This window comes from Crassostrea angulata, chromosome 10 (assembly GCF_025612915.1).
Source record: "Crassostrea angulata isolate pt1a10 chromosome 10, ASM2561291v2, whole genome shotgun sequence".
In the NCBI taxonomy this organism is placed as follows: Eukaryota; Metazoa; Mollusca; class Bivalvia; order Ostreida; family Ostreidae; genus Magallana; species Magallana angulata.
In genome coordinates, this window is record NC_069120.1 from 7,131,995 (window position 1) to 7,154,896 (window position 22,902).

The 22,902-nt window shown below is 33.7% G+C and overlaps 3 protein-coding genes and 1 non-coding gene across 6 annotated transcripts; 2 read left to right on the top strand and 2 right to left on the bottom strand.

Moving 5' to 3' along the window:
* Nucleotides 1-758: 758 nt before the first annotated feature.
* Nucleotides 759-3,936, bottom strand: LOC128168094 (mapk-regulated corepressor-interacting protein 1-like). Its single transcript, XM_052834189.1, has 6 exons — nt 3,785-3,936; nt 3,598-3,670; nt 2,899-3,032; nt 2,064-2,117; nt 1,924-1,974; nt 759-1,056 (listed from the first exon to the last, which is right to left on the bottom strand). The coding sequence occupies exons 1-6, from the start codon at nt 3,834-3,836 to the stop codon at nt 986-988; spliced, it is 435 nt and encodes a 144-aa protein (XP_052690149.1). The 5' UTR covers nt 3,837-3,936; the 3' UTR covers nt 759-985.
* Nucleotides 3,859-9,088, top strand: LOC128168092 (methyltransferase-like 26). 2 transcript variants are annotated; one of them, XM_052834185.1, is made up of 8 exons: nt 3,859-3,984; nt 4,399-4,459; nt 4,738-4,964; nt 5,232-5,400; nt 6,182-6,241; nt 6,334-6,401; nt 8,528-8,606; nt 8,729-9,088. In XM_052834185.1, the coding sequence occupies exons 2-8, from the start codon at nt 4,406-4,408 to the stop codon at nt 8,774-8,776; spliced, it is 705 nt and encodes a 234-aa protein (XP_052690145.1). In that variant the 5' UTR covers nt 3,859-3,984; nt 4,399-4,405; the 3' UTR covers nt 8,777-9,088. The 2 variants fall into 2 exon arrangements, with proteins under 2 accessions (XP_052690145.1, XP_052690146.1); XM_052834186.1 differs by lacking the exon at nt 4,399-4,459 and having other exon boundaries at nt 3,863-3,984.
* Trnag-ccc (transfer RNA glycine (anticodon CCC)) lies at nt 4,088-4,158 on the top strand. The gene has a single exon. It is a non-coding gene; the product is annotated as a tRNA-Gly (tRNA).
* Nucleotides 7,303-22,799, bottom strand: LOC128168090 (hepatocyte growth factor-regulated tyrosine kinase substrate-like). 2 transcript variants are annotated; one of them, XM_052834183.1, is made up of 16 exons: nt 22,642-22,799; nt 16,077-16,161; nt 14,934-15,009; nt 14,640-14,732; nt 14,430-14,550; nt 14,136-14,257; nt 13,890-14,014; nt 13,689-13,761; nt 12,227-12,325; nt 12,021-12,101; nt 11,680-11,856; nt 11,252-11,462; nt 10,820-10,992; nt 10,160-10,294; nt 9,509-9,995; nt 7,303-9,355 (listed from the first exon to the last, which is right to left on the bottom strand). In XM_052834183.1, the coding sequence occupies exons 1-16, from the start codon at nt 22,679-22,681 to the stop codon at nt 9,138-9,140; spliced, it is 2,316 nt and encodes a 771-aa protein (XP_052690143.1). In that variant the 5' UTR covers nt 22,682-22,799; the 3' UTR covers nt 7,303-9,137. The 2 variants fall into 2 exon arrangements, with proteins under 2 accessions (XP_052690143.1, XP_052690142.1); XM_052834182.1 differs by having other exon boundaries at nt 13,689-13,788.
* Nucleotides 22,800-22,902: the final 103 nt, after the last annotated feature.

The following is a 22,902-nucleotide window of genomic DNA, read 5'->3' on the forward strand; positions in this document are numbered from 1 at the left end:
TATTTAATGAGTAATTTTTTGGGAATGTTTTATAATGAAAGTAGTTTGAATTATGTTTCAATAAATTAGTAGTCATCTGGAAGCATCTAGAAGACTTTTACCTCCTCTTTTTTTGTACTGGGAAACATTCTATTCCCCGAGTAGTGGAGGAGATAATTCTGGTGTCTGGTGAAGGTCGAATAACGAAGGTCCCGAGGATCAAATACTTTGAAATATCATATAGGCCTATGGAGAAACCATACTATACTACATCTAATATACATTGTAGATAAATCACATGAGTTTCCACAAAGTTGTTAATTAAAACTCACAAGATGTATATTGTCTTTGCCAGAGTAAGATTTTACTTTATTTCAACAATTTTAGACAGCATGGACAACAAGAGCGATAACTCCTGTTGATATTCACTTCACTCTATCATGTCACAATTTCAATCAACTACCTCTATTTATCAATCTACCACCTCTATACAAGTAGGTTGCTCGAGTTGTCACTTGAATACTGAACGAATTTCATAATACAAAACGATCAGAAGCAAGTTCACAACTTCTAATTTCTTACGTTTTCTTCTACTTGAGTCGTCTATATGTATTTTAAACTGCTGATCTTTCACAGCTTGCTTCAATTGTTTTTGGCAGTAGTAATTAGATTGACTAATTATTAAAACATTTATGCAGGGAAAAATTCTTATCATTATATTATTTTTAGAGAACTGAGTTACATTCTGTTCTCTGCTAGAAGAAAAAATAATAAGGTAGTTGGTTATAAAATCATTTAATGACAACCTCAAGGTCATCTCGCATGCAAATGATGACAACAACAAAGTTTACAAAACATGTGTTACTTGTTATTTAACAAGTAATCAATAAAGAAATAAAATGTAACATTTACTTCAATATGCTTAAAATACAAATAATGTAAAATGATGACTTTAAAAATGCTGATCGAAAGACTTTGGTAGAGTAATTCCTTCCCTCCGTACATTTTACTTTTGTATATTCAAACTATTTAGTTGACGGTCTCCCCAGTAAGACTCCAAGTCAAAAGGTTTAAAATCTAAAACAACAAATAGAAATGATAATAGTCATGTCAGATACAGGTGCATGATTTCAACTATAAACTGTTCATGAAAGTACTTTTTTCCCATCTTCATAATGTCAAGACTTATAATGTTGTTTACGTCTCCTCTGTATTCATGACATGGTTTAGTATCAACAGCTAATGAAACATGCAGAGCTGTCATTTTTCATTCCTTATTGATTCTATTCTCAATATTTTAAAACATTTACATTACCTATAATGTGCATCAGTTGATATTAACCAAATAATACAAACCACACAGAAAATAATAAAAAATAATGAGACACTGATTTCATTTTCGATTTTTAATCTCAACTTATTGTGTGATACATGTACTTGGATTAGCCTATCTTTATGATGTACTCTGAAATCATTTTCATTTGTGGGGTCAATGTTCGTGGGTTGCCAATATTTACCTACTTCGTGGGGATGTTGTTTCGTTGGTAATGTAAGTGGAATCATTTTAATAAATATTAAACAATTAATGTGTATAGGTTCATGGGGATGTAAATTCGTAGACAAGGGTTACCCACAAAGCCATGACCATTGGTCCCCCACGAACAATGTTGATTCCATGGTAAACTTTTGTCAAGGCTACGTTTGAGGGACCCAACAATAATAACAACAATAGGTCTTGACATTGTGAAGATGCTTCTTTCCCAGTTCTAGTTTTGACATAGATGAAATTGAATTATTTTTAAAGAGATTAAGTTTAATATTTTAATACTGATAATCATTCAATTTGATGAATTTGTTACACCAGTTGAAACACAAGAATTAACGACAAGTTAAAAAGGGAGATTACACTTTAATATTGATTGTTAAAGACGTGACACTACTTACTGGCTAGTGTTGGGTTGTTTGGATTCTTGTCTTTGTAAACTATAGGTCCTCCTGAGTAATAGAACAGAAACATTTTAAGAGGGGTACACAAACCTAAGTAAGTGACAGTTCTAAACAAAATATGAAATTTTTTTTTATACCTTCTCTCTGACTACGAGCACACGAATCCATTTCATTGTTTACTTTTGTCCATGCTGAAAAAAAAGACATGAAAACTGAGTCTGGACACATGTATCTTATTACAGCTTGATGCAAGTCATTAAAATAAGTTAAGGCCCAATTGGTGGAAGTGCATTACGGTAAATCTTTTGTTACCTTTAATTACCCAGGTATCACAGAAATTCATATCTTAATTGGAGGACATTATCCATGAAAAAGAACCCGCTTCATATTTATTTATGGAATAAAGAATAATTTTTTTACTTTTCTGCAGAGATAAATTATGATAGTGATCATTTACTGTACATGATCAAGTATATCATTAACCCTTGGATTTGATCCTGCCCCTGGTGTAACTGATCTCCTTATAAAAGTCAAAGAATGATTCCTTATTAATTACATGGTATATTTACATTATTTTTCAATCAGTGAAATTCAGTGTACATACAATTAAAATTTTCATTTTCACATTATTTACATCATGAAAACTCTGCCTGTGCCCGAACATCATTTAACACTTCTCAATATTTTCAAGCAATGCAGACTGATACCACTCAGCACAAAGCATTTCCACATGATTCTGTTCAACATGTCCATTTCAGGCTATATGCCAAGTATGAAATTATCCAAACATATAAATGAAATTTGATTTGCAGTTCTATCACAGACAGAGACACTGGGAAATTTAAATATTTCAAAATTTATGTATATGATTTGTGATTCATGTCCATTTGCCAAAAACTGACACGAGATATTGATTGCCAAAAATTGATACGAATCCTGGTCATTTAAAAAGTTGATTCTTTGTAAACTCACCTTCATACAGAAATCTAACAATCTCTTCGTGTTGAGGGGTAAATGCCTCAGCAGAGCCACTGCTGTTAGATCTGGGATATCCACGCTTTCCATTTACATGGTGCTGGTTGTAGTTAAAAGTAGGCTTTGGAGAGCTGTAATGCAAAAGATTAAGAAAAGATAATGTAATTGTTTTATTACAGGTATAATTAGAATAAAATCACACATTAAGTTTTGTTAATTGGGGAATTATGAATTTATATGCATCCTGTGACTCTGTTTTATTATAGTATATATATCTAAATATTTTAAAAGAATATTCTAAAGAGTTGTTTCTGTTTGTTTCACTTAAAATTCACTGCTAAAATTTACCCCCCCCCCCCAATAGTCAATACACATTCATAACACATTTTAAAAGTTTTACAACATGCTCAATAATGAGTCATTATTGGTGAAAGATATTATGTTTATTTCAAGCGTAGAAAAAAAAAGAATTCTTTATCCAAATCATGAAAATATACTGAGTATCACTATCAGTATATTTACCCCCCCCCCCCCAACTCTCGTTCAGACTTGTTTACATCATACTGTAAATACACGTGGTGGTTTGTTTACCAGGTCATTTATAATTTACGCAAGATGTCATTGAAATCTAAGCTTTGATTTCGAGACATATGTCGGTAGAGATGTAAAATAATACGAAAATAAGAAAATACACACCTCATTGTATTTTCCTCACTAGAATCTTTCTCGTGGTCCTTCTTTTCAAGGTTATTGAGAGATTTCGTTGGCCCTATGAATAAAACAAAGCATGTAAAAACGGTCTTCAAAAATTCCCCTTCAAAATGACACATCTGGCGGGTGCGTACATTCTTATAATGATGAGAAATAGCAAAAAGAAAGTTACCTCTGCGGGTGCTTGCGACGAGTTTGCTTGGTCCTCTCTGTAATGCATACATCCCTCATACACATTGCTCTATTCTGCGCAAAGCATTGCGCACAAGGTCAAATCGAGCCGTAGGAGGACGAAAGCTATCCATCCTCATTATTGGCTTCCTAGACGAGCAAGTGACAAGAAATCAGATGCATGACCATTTTATGCGTATGGTAATGTAACATTATGTCTTTTAACTCTTAAAAATGTGAATTAAGGATAATGTCAATAATTCTATTTACAAATCTTATCCAATTGAAATTGCGGTTGTGTAAGGCGCCGCTGGTGTAGTGGTATCATGCAAGATTCCCATTCTTGCGACCCGGGTTCGATTCCCGGGCGGCGCAGACTTTTTCTGGATTTTAGTTGAAGTTTTCTTTGATTTTAACTATTTTGATCTTCTCAAAATTATATTACAGTACTTTTGTTGATAAAGTGACAGAAAAGTATTTAAAATGTGCAAGGAGTTCTGCATTATTGAAGGAGAAGCAATGAAAAATTATTTCCTGGTATATTAATCTTATATATAAAATGCACATACATGTATGTTACATCTTAAACAACCTATCACTGTTTTGTTTTTTCAGCATATGAATGCATATTGCATTGTTTAACAAGACTGTCCATCATCTTACAGTCGTTTTAAAGGTACTGTCTCAGAGTAATTTTTTTTGCGTAGTTTGATTAATTCTTGGGACCAATAAAAAACATTAAATTAAAATTTATACGGGGTATACAGTGTTTAGATTCATTTTTTCTTATACAAAAGTGCATTGCAATGCCACAATAGAATTTAAGTTACAAAGATATTAGAAAGGTTTTGTTTATATACCTTTAAGTTGGCTGTAGGTTATACAAGCAGTGGGCAGAAATTTACACTGGAGGGGTAATTTAACAAATTGCTTTCACCCTTTCTATATCATCAGCAAAAAAATACAATCTGCATCCACTTGGACAACATGCTGAAATTCCCAGCAGCTGAGAGAAACAAGGAGGTCGTGCTGAATGTTCTGAAGGACCATCTACCAACAGATAAGGCAGGACGGGCACTAGAGGTCGCCTCAGGCAGCGGAACTCATGTCGCCTTGTTTGCGCAACATTTCCCAAAGATCATATGGCAGCCATCCGAGATTGATCAGCAATGTTTGCAAAGGTTTCCAATCATATTTATACTTATAAACAGAAACCCAAATATCACCTTGACCTAAAGTTAAAATGACATCTCTCTGTATAGATGTGTTACAAGCTAAGATATATTTCTTTAATAAATTTGAAAGACATCTTTTTAAGAAAAAAGATTCATTGTCAGATTGAATGATAACTGTGTATGACAGCTAGATATATAATATTATTTATCATAATTCATCATTTTTATAAAATGATTTCAAGACCAAACTTCAACATTAAATCAAACTTTTAGTATATCAGCTTACAAAGAACACTATGGGCTACAGAATGTAGAAGAACCTTTTACATTAGATGTCACAACTCCTGTTGAGTCATGGAAGGATGGAAACCTTCAGTCAGCTTCTTTGGATGCTGTAGTGAATATGAACATGATTCACATATCCCCCTGGGATACTGCAGTGGTAAGGTTCTTAAGATTAACACAGATGTATTGTACCAGTTGGGAAGGGGGAGGGGTAGGGTATATAATTATAAACCAGTAAACCATTGTTTAAACCAGTCCAGCTACTGTAAAATCATCATTTTTTTGTTTAAACACCAATGCATGTATATGTGGATTTTGTTTTCGAGTCAATCTTTTGAAACAGGCTGGGAGAATTATGACGTACAAAACAGGGATTCGAACTGGGACCCCCTGAATCTTTGGTCAGGTGCTCTAACAACAGAGCCATCTGGCGCCAGTATTCAAACCAGTTGGACCATCAGATTCCTCATCTTAAATTAACTTTGCCCTGGAAGATATACTTAGGCTCTTTCCCCTGGCATAGCTATTAACCTGTCAGTTTCAGGCGTTGGCATGGCACCCATTGTAAAGGGAGAAATAATGGACAAGACAAGGATTTGAATCCGGGTCCATTGAATCACTAGCCAAATGCTACCGATTGAGTTATCTGGTGCAAGTATTCAAACTAGTCTGACCGTAACATTCCTCCCCCTTTTTTGCCTTCTAAGATCACCTCAGGCTATTCCACTGGCAGGAGTCAACCTGTCAGTTTCAGGGGTTACCACTACAACAAATGTAACGGGATGGGAGAAATAATGACAGACCTGACAGAGATTTGAACCCAGGCCCCTGAATCTCTAGTCAGGTGCCCTGCCAACTGAGCTATCTGGTGCCGGTATTCAAGCTGGTCTCAATGTCACACTTAAAAAATAATGAAATAACAAAGTTTTCATTCACAGGGGTTGTTTCGTGGCTGTGGTACTCTACTCAAGAGTGGTGGATTGCTATTTTTGTATGGGGTATGTTATTCATATTGATGCCTCTAATTTCGAAATAAAAATAAAAATAGCGAATGATTATACATTCCAATATTGTTTTTTTTCCCCCTCAGCCATTTGCTGTTCATGGCACACTAACTCCAGAGAGCAATGTTTCATTTGATGCGTCCTTGAGGCAAAGGTTTGTTTTGATCATCTTGTGTGTAAAACAATCATTTGCTGCTTTTTTAAGATCTATCTCACCTGTAAGAAATCTGAGCAAGAATTCTGCTTTTTCTTGCATGATTTGATAAAATAATAAACTATCATCTTCACTATAGTCTGTCCCAAGTTATTGCTTCCATCGCTTTTTGATGATTTTCAATAAAAATACACATACCTGTGAAAGAAATACACTTGAAATCGTTAAAAGGGAATATATCCAAGATATCTTCATTGATCAATTATCCCTTTCCACTCATAAAAATTCACAGGAACAAAAACAGATTCCTTACGGAGATTTATAATGGGGAATGTTTACATCTTTTCTCCATTCGGAATACACTCGGAATACATCGCGCAATTTTTTAACGTTATCATCCGGGCTTATTAATGGCTATTGCAATGCAAAAATCTCCGTAGACTTTCAATTTCGGGATGTGTATTGAAACCTGAAGCGGTAGAGGGGGCGTTTCAAAACAGATAATCTGGACATTTTTTTTATATTAGTGGATGAACGTAGTTTGAGCACAAAGGTATTTACTGTTATTGAAATATCAAGCAAAAAGTGGTGGAAGCAAAAACTCGGGACGGAGTATAGCCAGAGATGATCATCTCTGCATTCTTTTATGTCAAATTATGTAAGATCGTCAACTTGTGAAAAGGGAAGCAGAAAGGGGTTGATCATCACCCTTTGCTAATGATGATTACTTTAGTATATATAACTAGATGAAAAATATATACTTTTTGTCAAAAAACATCTCAATTACAGCATGTAAGATTATGTACATGAAAATACATGTATATTCTTATTCAAGAGAGCAAGAGAGGAAATGTGCAAAGGAGACCATATTGAAATCAGTGATAAACAACAAAAACAATCATAACTTGTACAATTTATTTTTAGTATAATTAATAGACAGCATGATATTGTACGTGTCATAATCAGCTCTTACTTTTATGAAGGAAATTGTGCATAACTTTGCAAAATACCAAAGAGGTATAGCGCCTTTTCCCATTATTTCGCCTACACCTGTTTTTGGATGGAAAGTACCTGTTACTAAAAATAGCTTCAGGTACCTAGCTGTCGCAATATGATTTTTGAAACCTGGACTGAAACTGATTCGAGTGTACTGATTTTATAATGGTGTCTATAACAACTGATTTGTCATAAATTCGGGATATCTGAGTATAACAGTAGTTGATATTCTGAACCGTGATAAGTTCAAGCAAAATGCAAAGGATCTAAGCGTAAATAGAGTACATGTATAGTGTTAATGAAGAGATCTGTTTATATTGGGTGTGCTCATACTCAGACTGAATTAAACAAGATAATTAAAAAAAAAACCCAGATGATTAGATACATGAAACTTAACCTCTCTATTCTGTTCATGTTTCAATTTAAGTGAAAAAAAAAATACTATTTAGTGGATTCGATCCAGCGACCACAAAATCAAAAAGACCTCCGCGTTACCACTAGGCCACGCATCTAACATTTTCAGCAGATGCATTTTCAATATGTATGGCTATATACAAGATTGTACGTATTAGAAAAGACACTAAATGAAATATTTGTCTATACGAATACCACATTAAACCAAAACTAATTCAATGTAAAAGACTAAACGTGTATTACAATACCTGTAGAACATAATTTTGATCCGATGTCCTTGGTTTAGAGTGATTAAAATAGTCAAATATCCAATTTTTTTTCGTATACTAACTACTTTTCTATATATCCCTAACAAAACCTGAATATTTTAATGATGTCGTGTAAGATAATCAAGACTCTTTGAGCATGGTGATTGTGTAATTTGCGTTTTTTTGAATTTATTTCAATAAATATTGTATAATATTGAAAATGTCTGATGTTTGCAAAAGGCTACATTTGAGGCCAAAACGTATATTAAGTGCGCTATACCTCTTTCACTTTCTATTTTTTTTTTCTGCCATTATAGCACAAAACATTTATAAGGCAAAGCATGTATGTACATATACATGTCATTTACAAAAGTGATGACTCTGGCACAAGGTGCTGGTATATTATGAAAATGCTTATTTTGTAAGCAAGTATATTATGAAACAGCTTGGTCTGTGTTTCCATTATAGAGACAGTAGATGGGGAGTAAGGGATGTTGACGATGTAGAACATCTTGCAGAACAAAATAACATGTCCCTAATTAAAACAGTAAGTGCTTATTAAATATCTTTTTCCTTCTTGTACAATACACATTATCTCTTGTATAATTCAATAATCATAAACATTGTGTTGTCTTTACGTGTATTATAAATATGAATTGTTTGTTGTAGGTTGATATGCCAGCAAATAACAAGACCTTGATTTTTAAGAAATCATGAGGAAGATGAAATCCATTTTTGTAAACCAAATAATTCATCTACATGTATATAAATGATTTATATTACACACTACTGCAAAAAATAATGTTACTCTCATAATTTTTCATATCTAATAATCAAAATAATTTAGAAAAGCTTTATTTTTGCATGTTACAGAAATAAAATTACCAAGTACTACCTGTACATTAAACAAGAATTCCAGTTTCATATAGTTGATTTTCCTTCACAACAATTAACTTACAAAGCATACATGTATTTGAATTGCTACAACACAATAAATGAACCCAATAAATGCCTACGGGACAATCTGAATATTGTTTGTACGTATACAATTTTGAATGCATCAATGCTTTGTTGTTTGTCAGTCAAATGAAATCAATTCCCCCTCCAGCTGGGCAGGAGGGGGTGGTTGGTGGGTTTGTTGAGGAGGGGCAGGGGGTCCTCCCTGATGATATTGCTGGCCCTGGGGAGGGGGTGCTCCCATGTACTGCTGTTGTGGGGGTGGAGGCGGTGGTTGCTGACCTGAAGAGGTTGAATATACACCTTGCGGATTCGGCGGGGGCAAAGAATTGGCCATACCTGTAAAGTCATGTACAATGTGTGTATTATTTTGCTAAACCATTAGAAATCTATTTTTCATAAATTGAAATAGTAAATCTAAAATGCAGATGAAATGTTTTTAATTTATTTTCATATCAAAGGAGATCTGGTGACATTCATCAATGCACTTACTTTGCATGTTAAATGCCTTGTAATCCATATTAGGGGGAGGCATGTATCCCTGATTCATAGGAGGGGACATGCTGTATTGCATCTGTGGTTGGTAGTTGTTTGGTCCAGCTTCTGAGTGGTAAGTTCCCGGTAAGCTAACCGGCTGAGTGGATCCTGGTGGGTACTGTCCTCCAGCTTGTGAACCTGGGGGGTTGTACACATGTTGTGGTGTCTGCTGCATCTGGGGCAGTCCTGACCCCATGGACCCTTGATTCATCATGATCTGTTGATCAATACCTCCCCCTGGGGGCCCCATCCCCATATTCATTCCTCCCTGCATCTGGGGCATTCCTTGTCCTGGTCCCATAGGCATGTTACCTGGACCTACTCCCATTGAAGGTTGGTATGCATTCAGATGCATTTGGTGAACTGGTGAGCCATCCACAGAATTAATTGGACTGAAGGTTTGTCCTGGCATTCCCTGCATGGGAGGCACTTGCCCATAAGCCTATCGTTAGAAATTTGATAATAAAAATTGATGTTGGCAACCAAGAAGTAGCCGTCTAGAATGTATCACATCAGTAAACATAAGACTCTAAAGAACAATTTTTCTGTGAGGAGATGAGATTCATAATTTTCACATTTATGAAAGATGAGATGCATTAATCTTACGTTTGATGGGTATCCATATGCCTGCATCTGCCTTATTTGTGTCAGATGTTTCTGTTGTTCAAACCTCATTTGCATTTCTCTTTCCTGCTCCTGTAACCGTTGTAGAGCCAACTGTCTCTGCATTTCTAAGTATTCCTAATAAAAGTCCATTAAATAATTGAATAAACATTTAAGCAGAAGTTCATGTACATGAAATTTTTAAGTGGATTTTTTAAAGGGAATTTTACAACAATAAATATTTGTTAAATTGTAATTGTAGAAGCAACCATTGAAATATATTCACATTCATTATATTGCCCCAATTTCCCCCCAAAACTCTTGGGGATAAATTTTAGGAACTTGTGATTACAATAAAGCAAATACAAACATTTACCAACTAAGATTCAATTAAAATCAAAATGGCATATCAATAATCAACAAGTATTTTTTTTAGAGTACTGCATAAATAATACATGTTCTCTACCAGTTCCCCATATTTATTTGAGGACTATTGTTTTGTATTCCAAGTACCGGTACTAGGTAGGAATTTTGGTAAAGATATCAATTTGTCTTCAAAATAAAAAAAATATAGAGATCATAAGTTTTCTTTCATCTGGTAGAGAAGAAAATCTTTGCCTCTGGGGAATGAAACTAAATGCAGTTAATCTGCAACAAACTTACATGTTTCTTTTGCCTCATGATTTCCAGTTTGTGGGCCATCTGGATCTGTCTCTGTCTCTCTAGCTCCTCTTGTTCCCGGCGTTTTTTCTCTCGATAATCTTCTCTCAGGGCATCTAATGCTTCTCTAGCATCACGAAGTTGTGCAAGTTTGTCCTGAAGGGACTCATAGTGTCCTAAAACAGAAAAAGGTCAATGAGTTATTAAGTTCTCTACTCAATAAATACATGCAAAGACAAAATCATAAACAATTAACAATGTACATGCAATTTAACAAAGAACATCTGGTCCCAAGAACCATAAAACTTAAACAAGCTCAATTTTGATTTCAGTCTCACTTTTATGAAAGGAAGATATACATGAAGTAGATAGTTAGACTGAGATCAAAAGTGACCTGGAACAAGGCTTCCCCTGGGCTGTCTGTAGTGACCCTACCTCTCATATCCTCCTGCTCCTGGGTGTACTTCATCAGCTGGGGGTGCATGTTAGTTATCACATTGAACAGAGACTGCACAGACGAGTCATTGGCAATGCTACGGCCTCTCTGGGAGTTGCTCTTCATTCTGTTCACAAATATCTCCAAGCTGCTATGTAAAGCTCGCAAAAACTGCTCTTGGTCACCCTCATCAGCTCCATTTTGATAGGCCTATTATCAAAATATCAGTTATGAAAATCTGACTCACTAGTCAAGCATTTGGGTTTAAAATTAACTGATGTACCATGGTAATTCTATAGATGCCAAATACTGGCACTGGTACAATGTACAAGGGTTGAAATTACACGAATTACAGGATTGCTAATATAAGTTTCATTTACTGACATAAAGAATAATGTCATTAAAGATACAACTTATGACAATGTACCTCAATGATGACCCCTCCCCCAGCTTGTTTGGGCTCCGTGTTGGCAACAGGAGCCGACGGGGTGGTGGTCACCACTGGCTGTTTGGTGTCCTCTGACTTCCTCTGCCAGTAGTTCCTGTCTAGATACCGGGCTAGTTCTGGGTCCATGTCTGTGGTGTCAATCACAGGAGCTGACACCTACAGTGTAGAATTTGGAGGTCTTACAGTTACATACACATATATGTAAATTCCAACAACAAGATTATATTACAATGGAACATATATAATGGAACAAATTTATTGTTGAATAGTTAATTGAGTTAATCTGTAGACGGGAACTGAAGCAATAATCTAAAACTCACCACTGGCTGAGTGGCAGGAGCGGTGGCTGTTGTGTTGCTACCACCTCCATACATCCCATAGTTCTTCCTCATCCTTTCTCTCTGAAAATTGAGTCGCAAAATGTGTTTAATGTTCAATTAAATAATACTGACGCAGTTCATAAATCAACTAAGAAGCGGTACTGCTGAAACAAAGTGATAGATTGACTAAGTAAGATGGTATGCACCTCTTTCTCCTTGGCCTCGTTCTCACTCTGGGACAGAGCCAGGGCCAGCTGTAACTCCTCCTCCTCTTGGATTTCCTGCTCTGACTTCTGGGGCGGGCTCTACATGATCAACAGACAAAAGAATTACAGTCTAAGTTCATCAAGAAATCAGAGAATGACAGGCTAGCCTGGGGCAGGCTATCATACATGGGTATCGACAAACTACAGAATTATTGTACATGTTACACTTCCCCTGGTTGAAAATATTGTCAAAGAATAACAATAGACAAGTTATAAATTTCTGATACTGAGTTCATAAGTTCACTAGACCTAACAAGATCTATATATTCTTGAGTGTTGTTCACTGAATTATCTCATGGAAATATATTGTACACAAAGGACTGTTGGGATAATGTTTCTTTAAGGTACCTCACTACACCTTGAAATAGTTTCTAAAATCAGCAGAAAAATACTCCATTATGATAGATAGCATAATGGATAAGAAATTTACAAGTCAAATAGGTGCAAAAAATGTATAAGTTTGGTTAAAAAATAATATTTTCAAAAAATTAATTCTGTAAATATGAACAAAAGCTCCAGGCGGATTCAAACTCAAGATCTGTGGTTCACAGCCTTATACTTTCACCACTAAACTATGACGATATACATGTACAAGCAAATCGGTTGATACAAACAATTTATCAAAACATTTAAAATGCCATCTTGTGATGTACACTGTAGTGTCTTAAAAAGTATAAGTCTAGTGAGGTACCTTAAGAACCAACAGTAAATGAAGATAACGCTAGTGCTACAATGGATATATTTCACAGTACATTATTTGCAAGCAATAAATTTTCTATAAAATTTGCCAATCATAAAATTATTTCCAAATCATATATATTTAAATATAATAATAAGATATAAAATCATACTGAATGACATGAGATTGAAATGTACTAACACAAGAAATCAGAAAGTTTCAAACATATGTAAGGCCACACCAATATAATTTCTTGTTGTTCGGACATCCAATGAAAAAAAGTATGAGAAGGCGAGCGATTAAATAATAACATTATTTATTATTGTAGTCAAAATTTTTAGGCAGTACATAAATAAATTTGCGTGGACAGTTGTATTTTTTTCTACTTGTTTCTGATTTATAAATAAAAACTATCAAAAATATGAAAAATAGAGCGGAAATAGAACAGAACACAATGCAGAATTTACCAGGTGCGAGAAATTAATAATAATATTATTTGTACTGTTTTATTTTAATACGAGCGGTGGGGTCCGACTTACAAGAAAGTATATTGGTATGGTCTAATTAAAGATATTTTCTGTGTCAAATTTAAGAAATGTTTTGACTCCAATCAACTTATTACACAGAAAAAATAGCAACTTATTTATACATGTACATGTATAACACTGAAAACACTGTTAATCATGAAAACTTTCTAAATGTCCAGTGTATCTGAACAAGTACCTGTTGTTGTTTAGAGAGTGGACTCGCTAAATACTCAGCAGGTAGGTCATCAGAATCCTTCTTCTTGGCTGGTCTGCAAGAATCAGAGGTTGAAGTTGAACTGAAGTGAAGTTTTATACATGTACTACATTTCCCACAGCTTATATGATAAGAGGCTGCTTTAAAATTGAGTTAAACCCAGCTTGCTCTCTGTTGACTTACTGTTGGATTTTGTCATAGCAGGAATCACACACCCTCACTTCTCTTTCAATTCCAAATTTGGGAATGATGGATGATTTAGCTGAGCACTTGCCACAGAAGACATCTCCACAGCTACGGCAATGGTGCTATGTAAATAGCAATGAAAATCTTTAAAAATCTTACACATCTACATGTAATTATATGTACCATCTAGTCTTTTACTTTCTATAAAGGAAAAGTTCAGTTTGTTTATGATATACCTCATACCTGTCTGTTAAATGTTCCAAATCTAGTGCGACAGCGGGCACACAAATCTCCCTCCTTCCATTCAGGAGCTTTCTCTGCCATAAACATGGCATCTGCTTCTTTTAAAGTTGGAAAGGTGTAGCCTGTCACAAAAAGTATGGTCAAAATATTAAACATTTAACTCTCTATTATTTCAATATCAAATATTCAAAAAAAAAAATTTCAGTATCAAATTGCACACTGTGTCTGTTATTAAAAGGGCGTATCTGAAAATTTGTATCATTTTTATGGCTACAAATCTTCAAACAACTTTACCTTCCATTTTCATCAAATTAAAAGTGTCTTGCACAACTTTATAATTTGGTTCATTCCGGAATGCATGGGACCAACACTGAATCAATTCACAGATTTTCCCTTTCATGGGATCAGGCTTGCTCTGAGGGAAAAATGAAACAAAAAATATTAAACAAAGATAACATTTCATTGAACATTATGATTTCTAATGCATGTACCAACTGATAATACCTTTGCAATGTCTTTCAAAAACTCCATGAATTCTTTTGTAGCAATTTCTTCATGAATGATGGAACCGCAATTCTTTACGCAGGACTCTAAAGTCTGTAATATCATGCATCCTTATATTAGTTTCCATCATTTTACAGAGTATCGGTCACTGCGATTGATATGATAACACACTTAGCATAATTGATCATTTTACAGAATAGTTCCGATTGATATGATAATACACATAGCATTATTGATACTGTGGAATTATTAGCAATGGAGTTTCAGAATGTAAGAAAATTGAATCGTATTTACCTGCAAAGCAAACATAGCAACATGGGGGTTTTCTGCCGAGAGCTTTTTCTTCATAGATGTAACTGCATATTTCCCTCTGTAAAAATTATGTGAATACACTTGAAAGTTAGATCACAATAATTTATTCTAGTGCAGTAAGCAAACACATTTGCTTTGCAATCTCTTATATGTTGTATTCAACAGAATATGGAAGTTGGATATTTACTAAACTTGTGGTATATTCTTTATAACTATTAAGGACTCATTTACTAAATGCACATGCTGTGAAAAAGCACTATGTACATGTTAAAACAACTGAAACAGAATGTGACACAGTTGTTGAGAAAAGAAACTACTTGGAAAAAGTTCACAATGAATTAAAGATGTTAATTTTCAAAATACTTCTAATACCGAGTGCAGCGATAGGTGGGTGAAGACCGCCTCATGAAGCGAGGCTTAGTGGTAACACATATATATATACCGGTATATATATACGTCCCTTTAATGGGCATTTTGTTAGACAAAGTTAACTCAATCATTAAATGAGAGATGCTTTTCTATGTTTATTGTCCATTAAAGGGACTTAAACATGATTTGAGCTTAAATTTGTTAAAATTTTTTTTAGTTTAGAATGGAAAATATGCTTTGTCAAAATTTTAAAGTCAAATATTGAATTATAAGCAAGACACACAGTTTGAAATTCTTTGTTTTGTAAACAAAGCTTGAATCCTGTTATTGTTTACATATGTGTTGTACTGGTATAAGTTATTAGTTTCTATCAAATGTTGCTTTTTTCTGTTCAAAATATTATTTATGGACACATTGAATCAGTTTATCTTGTTTGCTATGAGTCATTTTGTCAAAGAAATGGTAATTCCTTGCTTGCAAATGCGTCAGTTGTAAAAAGTACTTTTGCCCCACATTGCATTTCTCATGCGCTTATTTTTAATTACGTGGGATTTTTCATTTATTTGGCATACATCGAGAAAATCCCGCATTTGTGGAAGTTTTTTTACTACTGAAACAGGGAATAGTTCCCGTTTAAGGTAATCATTCCTCAATACGGTAAGTGTGCCAAACCTGTTTACATATTAATACTTGTATTTATTGTTTAAGTATTTGAAATTGATTCAGTTAATTAACAATGTCTCAAAATAAACATACTGTACATCTCCCTGTCTGATACAATCACATATCTGAAGAATAGAATCCCAGTCTGGTTCCAGAAGGAGTTGACTTGTTGCCTTCTCTATTGAACAGAAAGGAAACATTTGAGAAAAACGTCGAATATTAATAATTAAACTTGAATGTTTGAAAGAAAATATATGACAACTTTTTCGTTGTAGAATGACCTCTACCGAAAATTTTACAAGTGGCTACATTCAAAACTCAGAAATCTCTAAATCTTATCCAGGTGTATACTTCATTCTCACAAAGTAATTCATTGTTTTTCTTGCCACATCAGCTGACTCTTCCGGGTGATACTAAAACAAGTCCCACGGAGAAAACAAGTCCCACGTAAGTCCCACGTAAGTCCCACGGCAAATGCGGCTATATATCGATATAATTATGATTGATTATGATTAAATGTGATAAAATAATATTAATTCACACAACAAAATATTTTTATAAGCTTTTATTACGGATTTATCGACGAAAAATCAAAGATGTTGGTAAAGATAGATAACTCGTACGTATAATTCATACGGCAGTAGAAGAAATCTGTATACCCGCCGTTTATTGATGGATAATTTTAATTTTCTTTAACAAAATAAAATCAAATAGCAATAAAAAAAAAATGACTTTATATTCATTAAATAACACAAACTAAGTAAAAGTTGGGTAAGTAGACAACTCCTACGCAGAATGCATTCGCCCGCCGAGAAAAGAGCACACCTGCCGCTTACCTGATGGGCGATCTTAATGTTTTACTTTTATTTTCTAACTTAAAAAATGATCATATTAATATTGATAAAAAAATACCACATTTATTGAGTAACACTCACTAAATTAGTAAAAATCATGAAAGTAAAAAAAAAATTATGCAGAATCCATAATCTAAACAACTAATTGCTATTTTTTTTTATTTTATTTATTTTTTTTTTTGTTTTCGTGTATGTTAGTCTTTTATATCATTGTACTTAAAAATGCATAGATAAAATTATTAATATCTTTACGCAAATTTAGAGAAAAAAAAAGCGCGATAACTTAAAAATAAAGGGAAAACTCTAACACAGAATTCTTACGACTGTACTGTGGATTTAAAATGCACGCCTGCCATTTATAGTTATGCCATTTTATTTGTAAATTATTTCAGATGGCTGTAAAGTTAGCATTTTGCCTTATGATTATGTTCAGAAGAGAAGTTTACTTATTGCTGTGATTAATTTATTATATTACATGAAGTTGGGTGATACGAGTTTTATATAGTCCGTATATCACTCCTTTTAAGTTTGACCCAGTTCTGTTCTCTCTAAGAACTGTCATGTTGTAAATTTTGAATTTACTGGGTGGGTTTAAATACAAAATTTACACATGTTGGAAATTTTGTATTTACACCCACCCAGTAAATTCAAAATTTACAACATGACAGAACCATGCGTTCATTCATTTTTTTTTTTTTGGGGGGGGGGGGGGTAGGGGGTATTCAGGTTTGTCGGGGGAGGGGGTCGAGGCATATTTTTGGTCATTTTACGATGAAAATTTACAAAATTTGATTTTTTTTCCAGGGGGGGGGGGGGGGGATTCCACCCCATCCTCCGAATCCCATCTAGATCAGCTCATGAAAAGTCTGTTAGTGGTGAAAATCTTCCTAAAAGTCAAAGAAAAAATCTTGCATCTACTCCAAAAAAAAGAAGAAAAAAAAAGAATGATGACTAAAATAAATATTTGATTGAAGTTCATGAGTTATACTAACATATACATGTATTGTTATTAAATTGTTATTGTCAGCAAGAACATTCTAGTACACGGCAGCTTACCGTTCACGAGACTGTTCCACGATCTTTGGGTCTAAAGACCAACTCTGTTTTAAATGTTTTTTTTCTACATAATGAATGAAAAATCGTGTTTCAAAAATAGAAACCAGCAGAGATCGTCATATTTTTCGAAACCCTTATGATAAAAGAGAAGGCTTTGAAAACATGTATAAATATACAGTTGTTTGCTTGTCAATTTTCAGCAAGGAATCAAGCTGTTTTCTCGAGATTTCCATTATATTCCCCCAATTTATTCGGAAACCTATGGAAATCTATACATATGTTAAAAGTAACTTTCTACTGAAATAAATGTTTTCGACTTCTTATTTTATCGAATTATTCATAACTGCTAGAATCACACAAGCGTATATGTATACAAGTATGTATATTTATAAACATGCATTTCTTTCTCTTTTTATTTGTCTTCCCTCCTTCTTTCACTTCATTTCTTTCTCCGTCTTCTCCATCCATCTCTCTCTCTCTGTCTTTCTCTCTTCATGAACGGAAAAACCAAACAAACATCGAGAGAGAAAAATACTTATAAATATATATATGTAGTTGAACCTGCGTTTAACTGTTCTAGTAAATGTATTTTTTCAATACAATTAAAATACATTTATAGAGAAAACTATCAAGCAAACGGGATTGAATGTGTAGGAAAATAAATAAATAGCTACAGGACATGCACAAAAAATCTGTGCCAATATATCAATCATTTTCAAACTTATAGACATATTTTAATATTTTTGTAGCGAGTCAGTAAGAGTTCCACTGCAACATTCACATTCTAAATATATAATATACTAAGTATATACGTACCTGATAAAAAGAAAGTCAAGAATAATGCAAGAATAATGCATGGCCGCATTACCAAATATTATTGATTTTTTAATGTATATACATGTATTTATTGACATGTGCATATGTTTTTCACACGACAAACAATCATTCACTTCACTTTCCCTCAAACGGTTACACGCAGAGTTTTGTATAAAAAAAAAAAGAAGAAGAAGAAGAAGAAGCGGGACCATTGTCACAATCTGAACACGAACACGAATTAATGTATTTTTTTATCTCTATAAATCATGTACTAATTACAAAATAACTTGCTCATTATTTCCTTTACTACTTTACTATAATATTTGGGGCTTGTGGGGGGGGGGGGGCTACATGTCCAAAGATGATTGGTGATCGTTGGCTCTACCTATACACGTGTATATATGCACGTGTTAGTTTCTTGTATATTCTGTGTGAATTGAACGGTTTTTTTGTCGCTTAAGAAACAATAGACCTCTACCTACCTGTATATTGGGAGACGACCGTGAAGCACACCGTGTACACAACCCCCACCCCATATCTCTCTCTCTCTCTCTCTCTCTCTCTCTCTCTCTCTCTCTCTCTCTCTCTCTCTCTCTCTCTCTCTCTCTCACAAATGTTTTAGGTGACTAGGAAAAATAACAGTTATGAACGAGTAGATCTACGAAACACAAAAAAGTTATGTTTCAAAATACTATGCAGTCCACTTTTATTATTCCGGTTGATAGAGCAAGGTCGCTACATGCAACAGAATTATCAGAGTTTCTGACACCCTATTAAAACTTATATGTAATCTTTATGTAATCTATATGAAATTGAAGACGAATAACACTCAATCCTTATATATCTCATGTACACTTACACTGAACACTTAATTAAAAAATATTATAAGCCATCAGTGTTTTAACTAGTCAAACTTAAGTATAATTTCTACAGTACATTCATAACCGTAAACATTTAAACGTGTGTTACTATCTTCGAGAAGCTTATAAAATACAGAAAAACAAAATTGTTTTTGTAAAGGAAAGTATAATTCATTATTATTTACGAAACAGACCAGACATATATTAACCAAGAAGATTGCCATGTCATTGAGTTGAATCATTTTACAACGTTAAACATTGAACCGGGTGCCTTTTTTTCCTCTACTGAAAATTGAAACCAAAATAAACCCGGTTACATTCGTTACACTGATATCATGCAATGTAAAATTTTGCTACAGTCTTATGAATGACGTATGTAATATTTGTTTTTAGAAACAAAATCAAGACTTGAAGATTTACATATAGTTTGGTGAACTAGGCAGTGAAAGTCTTAGATCTAGATATGAAAAAGAACAGGCTAACGTACTTGTGTAAGCATTCCAGATTTTATAATTATTTGTTCTCTAAAATTCATAATTTTAGTAAATTTATATGGAGAAAGAATATACGTTTAAAGCAAAGTGCACGCACATTTTCGTATATACACAATCAGTTCTGTACAATGTTAGTAACTGTTTACATCTTGAAAAACTTGGAGAAGATGTAAGAATTTTTTTTTGGCTTTTCTTTGGTAGATGATTTTCGATCACATACTTTTCATGAGCTGAATCTAGATGGGATTCGGGGGTGGGGGAGGGGGAGTTGGAGTTCCGTCCCCTGTGGAACAAATCAAATTTCTTAAATTTCCTCGATCCCCTCCCTTAACAAACCTGAATATACCCCTCAAAAATATTCTGGATGAACGGATGGTTTTTATTACGTTTTGATATTAATAATAATCTGATAGTTATTTGTTGAATCGTTAATTGGTTTAGTTAAATGATATCAAGATCACGCATTTTCGCGTCAGACGAAAAAGTTATGATAATATTTAACAGTATACTTTTTTAAAAACACAATAATTCTTATTGAATTCTTATTCATGTATACGAGGTTTATTAGTGAAGTTCGCGGACAAGTTGACTTGTGAGCGGACTATTTACAAGATACTAGCGAAACTTTTCAGATTTAACTTTTATTTTCTAAGAAATATGAAACGATTTGTTTGTTTAAAATGCACCATAAAAAATATACAGCTTAATTATTTGATGAATATGCTTCACGGAGCATGTCAGTTTTTTTGTTGTTTTTTTATATTTTGTACGCATTTGTCCTTATTAAGAAAATGTCCCGTTGAAGTGCATAAAAATAAACGATATTTCATATGACATCACAACTTATGAGGGTCATTTTATGTAAGTTTAATGTTGAAGAATTTCTGACCGTTTTATCGCCGAACTTGGACGAACAACGCTTGAAAAATGAGTCAAAAACTTTGACGTCTGTAATATTTATTGACATTTTGGAGCACCGGGCCGTCATTTAATTTTGTGTGCACGCAGGAAAATCTCCGATGGAGACCAAAGGGTTCTTATATGAATGCTACTATTTTTTTTTATAGGAAAAACGTTTACAACTTGAATCACAGAGGTTTAAAGATGGAAAAACTGTTTTTTTAGCCCTTGTAGACCCCCCCCCCCCCCAATACAGGCGGGATCTTGCACTTCTAGATTTCGCTTATTTACCTCATCTAAAGTCGAAACTGCGTAGACAGAAATTTTTGGACCTAAATGATTTACGATATGCCACAAAAGGTATTATACAAAAGCTTGACAAATAGTGGTATGAACGTGCATTTTATAAATCGATTAAATGTCTTAAAAAGTGTGTGGAACTTAAAGGTGTTTACTTTGAAAAAGAGTAACATGTTTGACTTTCAGTTGTTTGACGTCACCTGACTTCGTGGAAATATGAAATGTTGCTCCGTAAATCTAATTCACGCAAAGTAAAAATCGCTGTATCTTTTGGAAAAAAATAAATTAAATTCATATGATTTTTTGCATACTTATTTTCAAATGGTAGTCATTTAATAAAACATACGCCATCCTACAAAGTTCACAGTAATTTTGCCGTCAATCACTGTCTGCGAAGTTTTCTAACAACCCTCGTACAGTTGATTAAAAAGAAACTAAGGTAATGAAAAAATCATATCCATTAATATAGGTAGGTATTCGACAAGATTAATTTAAGCGTACACATGTACATTCCTTCAGGCTTGTGTGTTTGATTTGAACATATTTTATTGTATACATATATATAAGATACATATACAAATGGTTTGACACAAGTGTCATGTTGTAAATTTTGAATTTACTGGGTGGGTGTAAATACAAAATTTACAACATGACAATGTAAATTTTGTATTTACACCCACCCAGTAAATTCAAAATTTACAACATGACACAAGTTCTGACAACTTGCTAGGTCTTTACCATTTTTGTGTGTTTCGTAAAGACTAGTTCTTAAATCTTTCACTGTATTATAATTTATCATAAAAGCAGGCAGGCAAAATATTTTTTTTTTATTAATATGATCATTTTTAAGTTAGAAAATATAAAAACATTGAAATAACCCATCAGGTAAGCGGCAGGAGTGCTCTTTTCTCGGCGGGCGAATGCATTCTGCGTAGGAGTTGTCTACTTACCTGATTTTTACTTAGTTTGTGTTAATTAATGAATATAAAGTCAACTTTTTACTGCTATTAGATTTTATTTTGTTGGAGAAAATTAAAATTATCCATCAATTAAACGGCGGGCATATAGATTTCTTCTGCTACCGTATGAATTCTACGTACGAGTTATCTACCTTTACCAACATCTTTGATTTTTCGTCGATAAATCCGTAATAAAAGCTTATAAAAATATTTTGTTGTGTGAATTAATATTATTTAATCACATTTAATCATAATCAATCATAATTATATCAATATATAGCCGCATTTGCAGTGGGACTTACGTGGGACTTACGTGGGACTTGTTTTCCCCGTGGGACTTGTTTTAGTATCAGCGGACTCTTCCTGTTTAAATTCTTTAAATCTTAAGTTTCTTCATATTCAAAACATCGTTTACTTACCCAAAGCTCTATCAAAAGTCGATGATTTACTCGAAAACATCTTCAATGTTCGTTTTCGCTCGTCTTTTTAGTTTTTGTCTTCCTAGATTAGTACAAATGACTCAATGACATAACCCAACTGATAAATATTACAAGGTCGCTTACATCAAATATACCGAAATAACATTAACATGAGATTACGAAAGACAAAAAAATAACCGAATTAAAATTTGAAAATCACTCATAGAAGGATTAAATCTAGGTAAAAATTGTTTGCATATT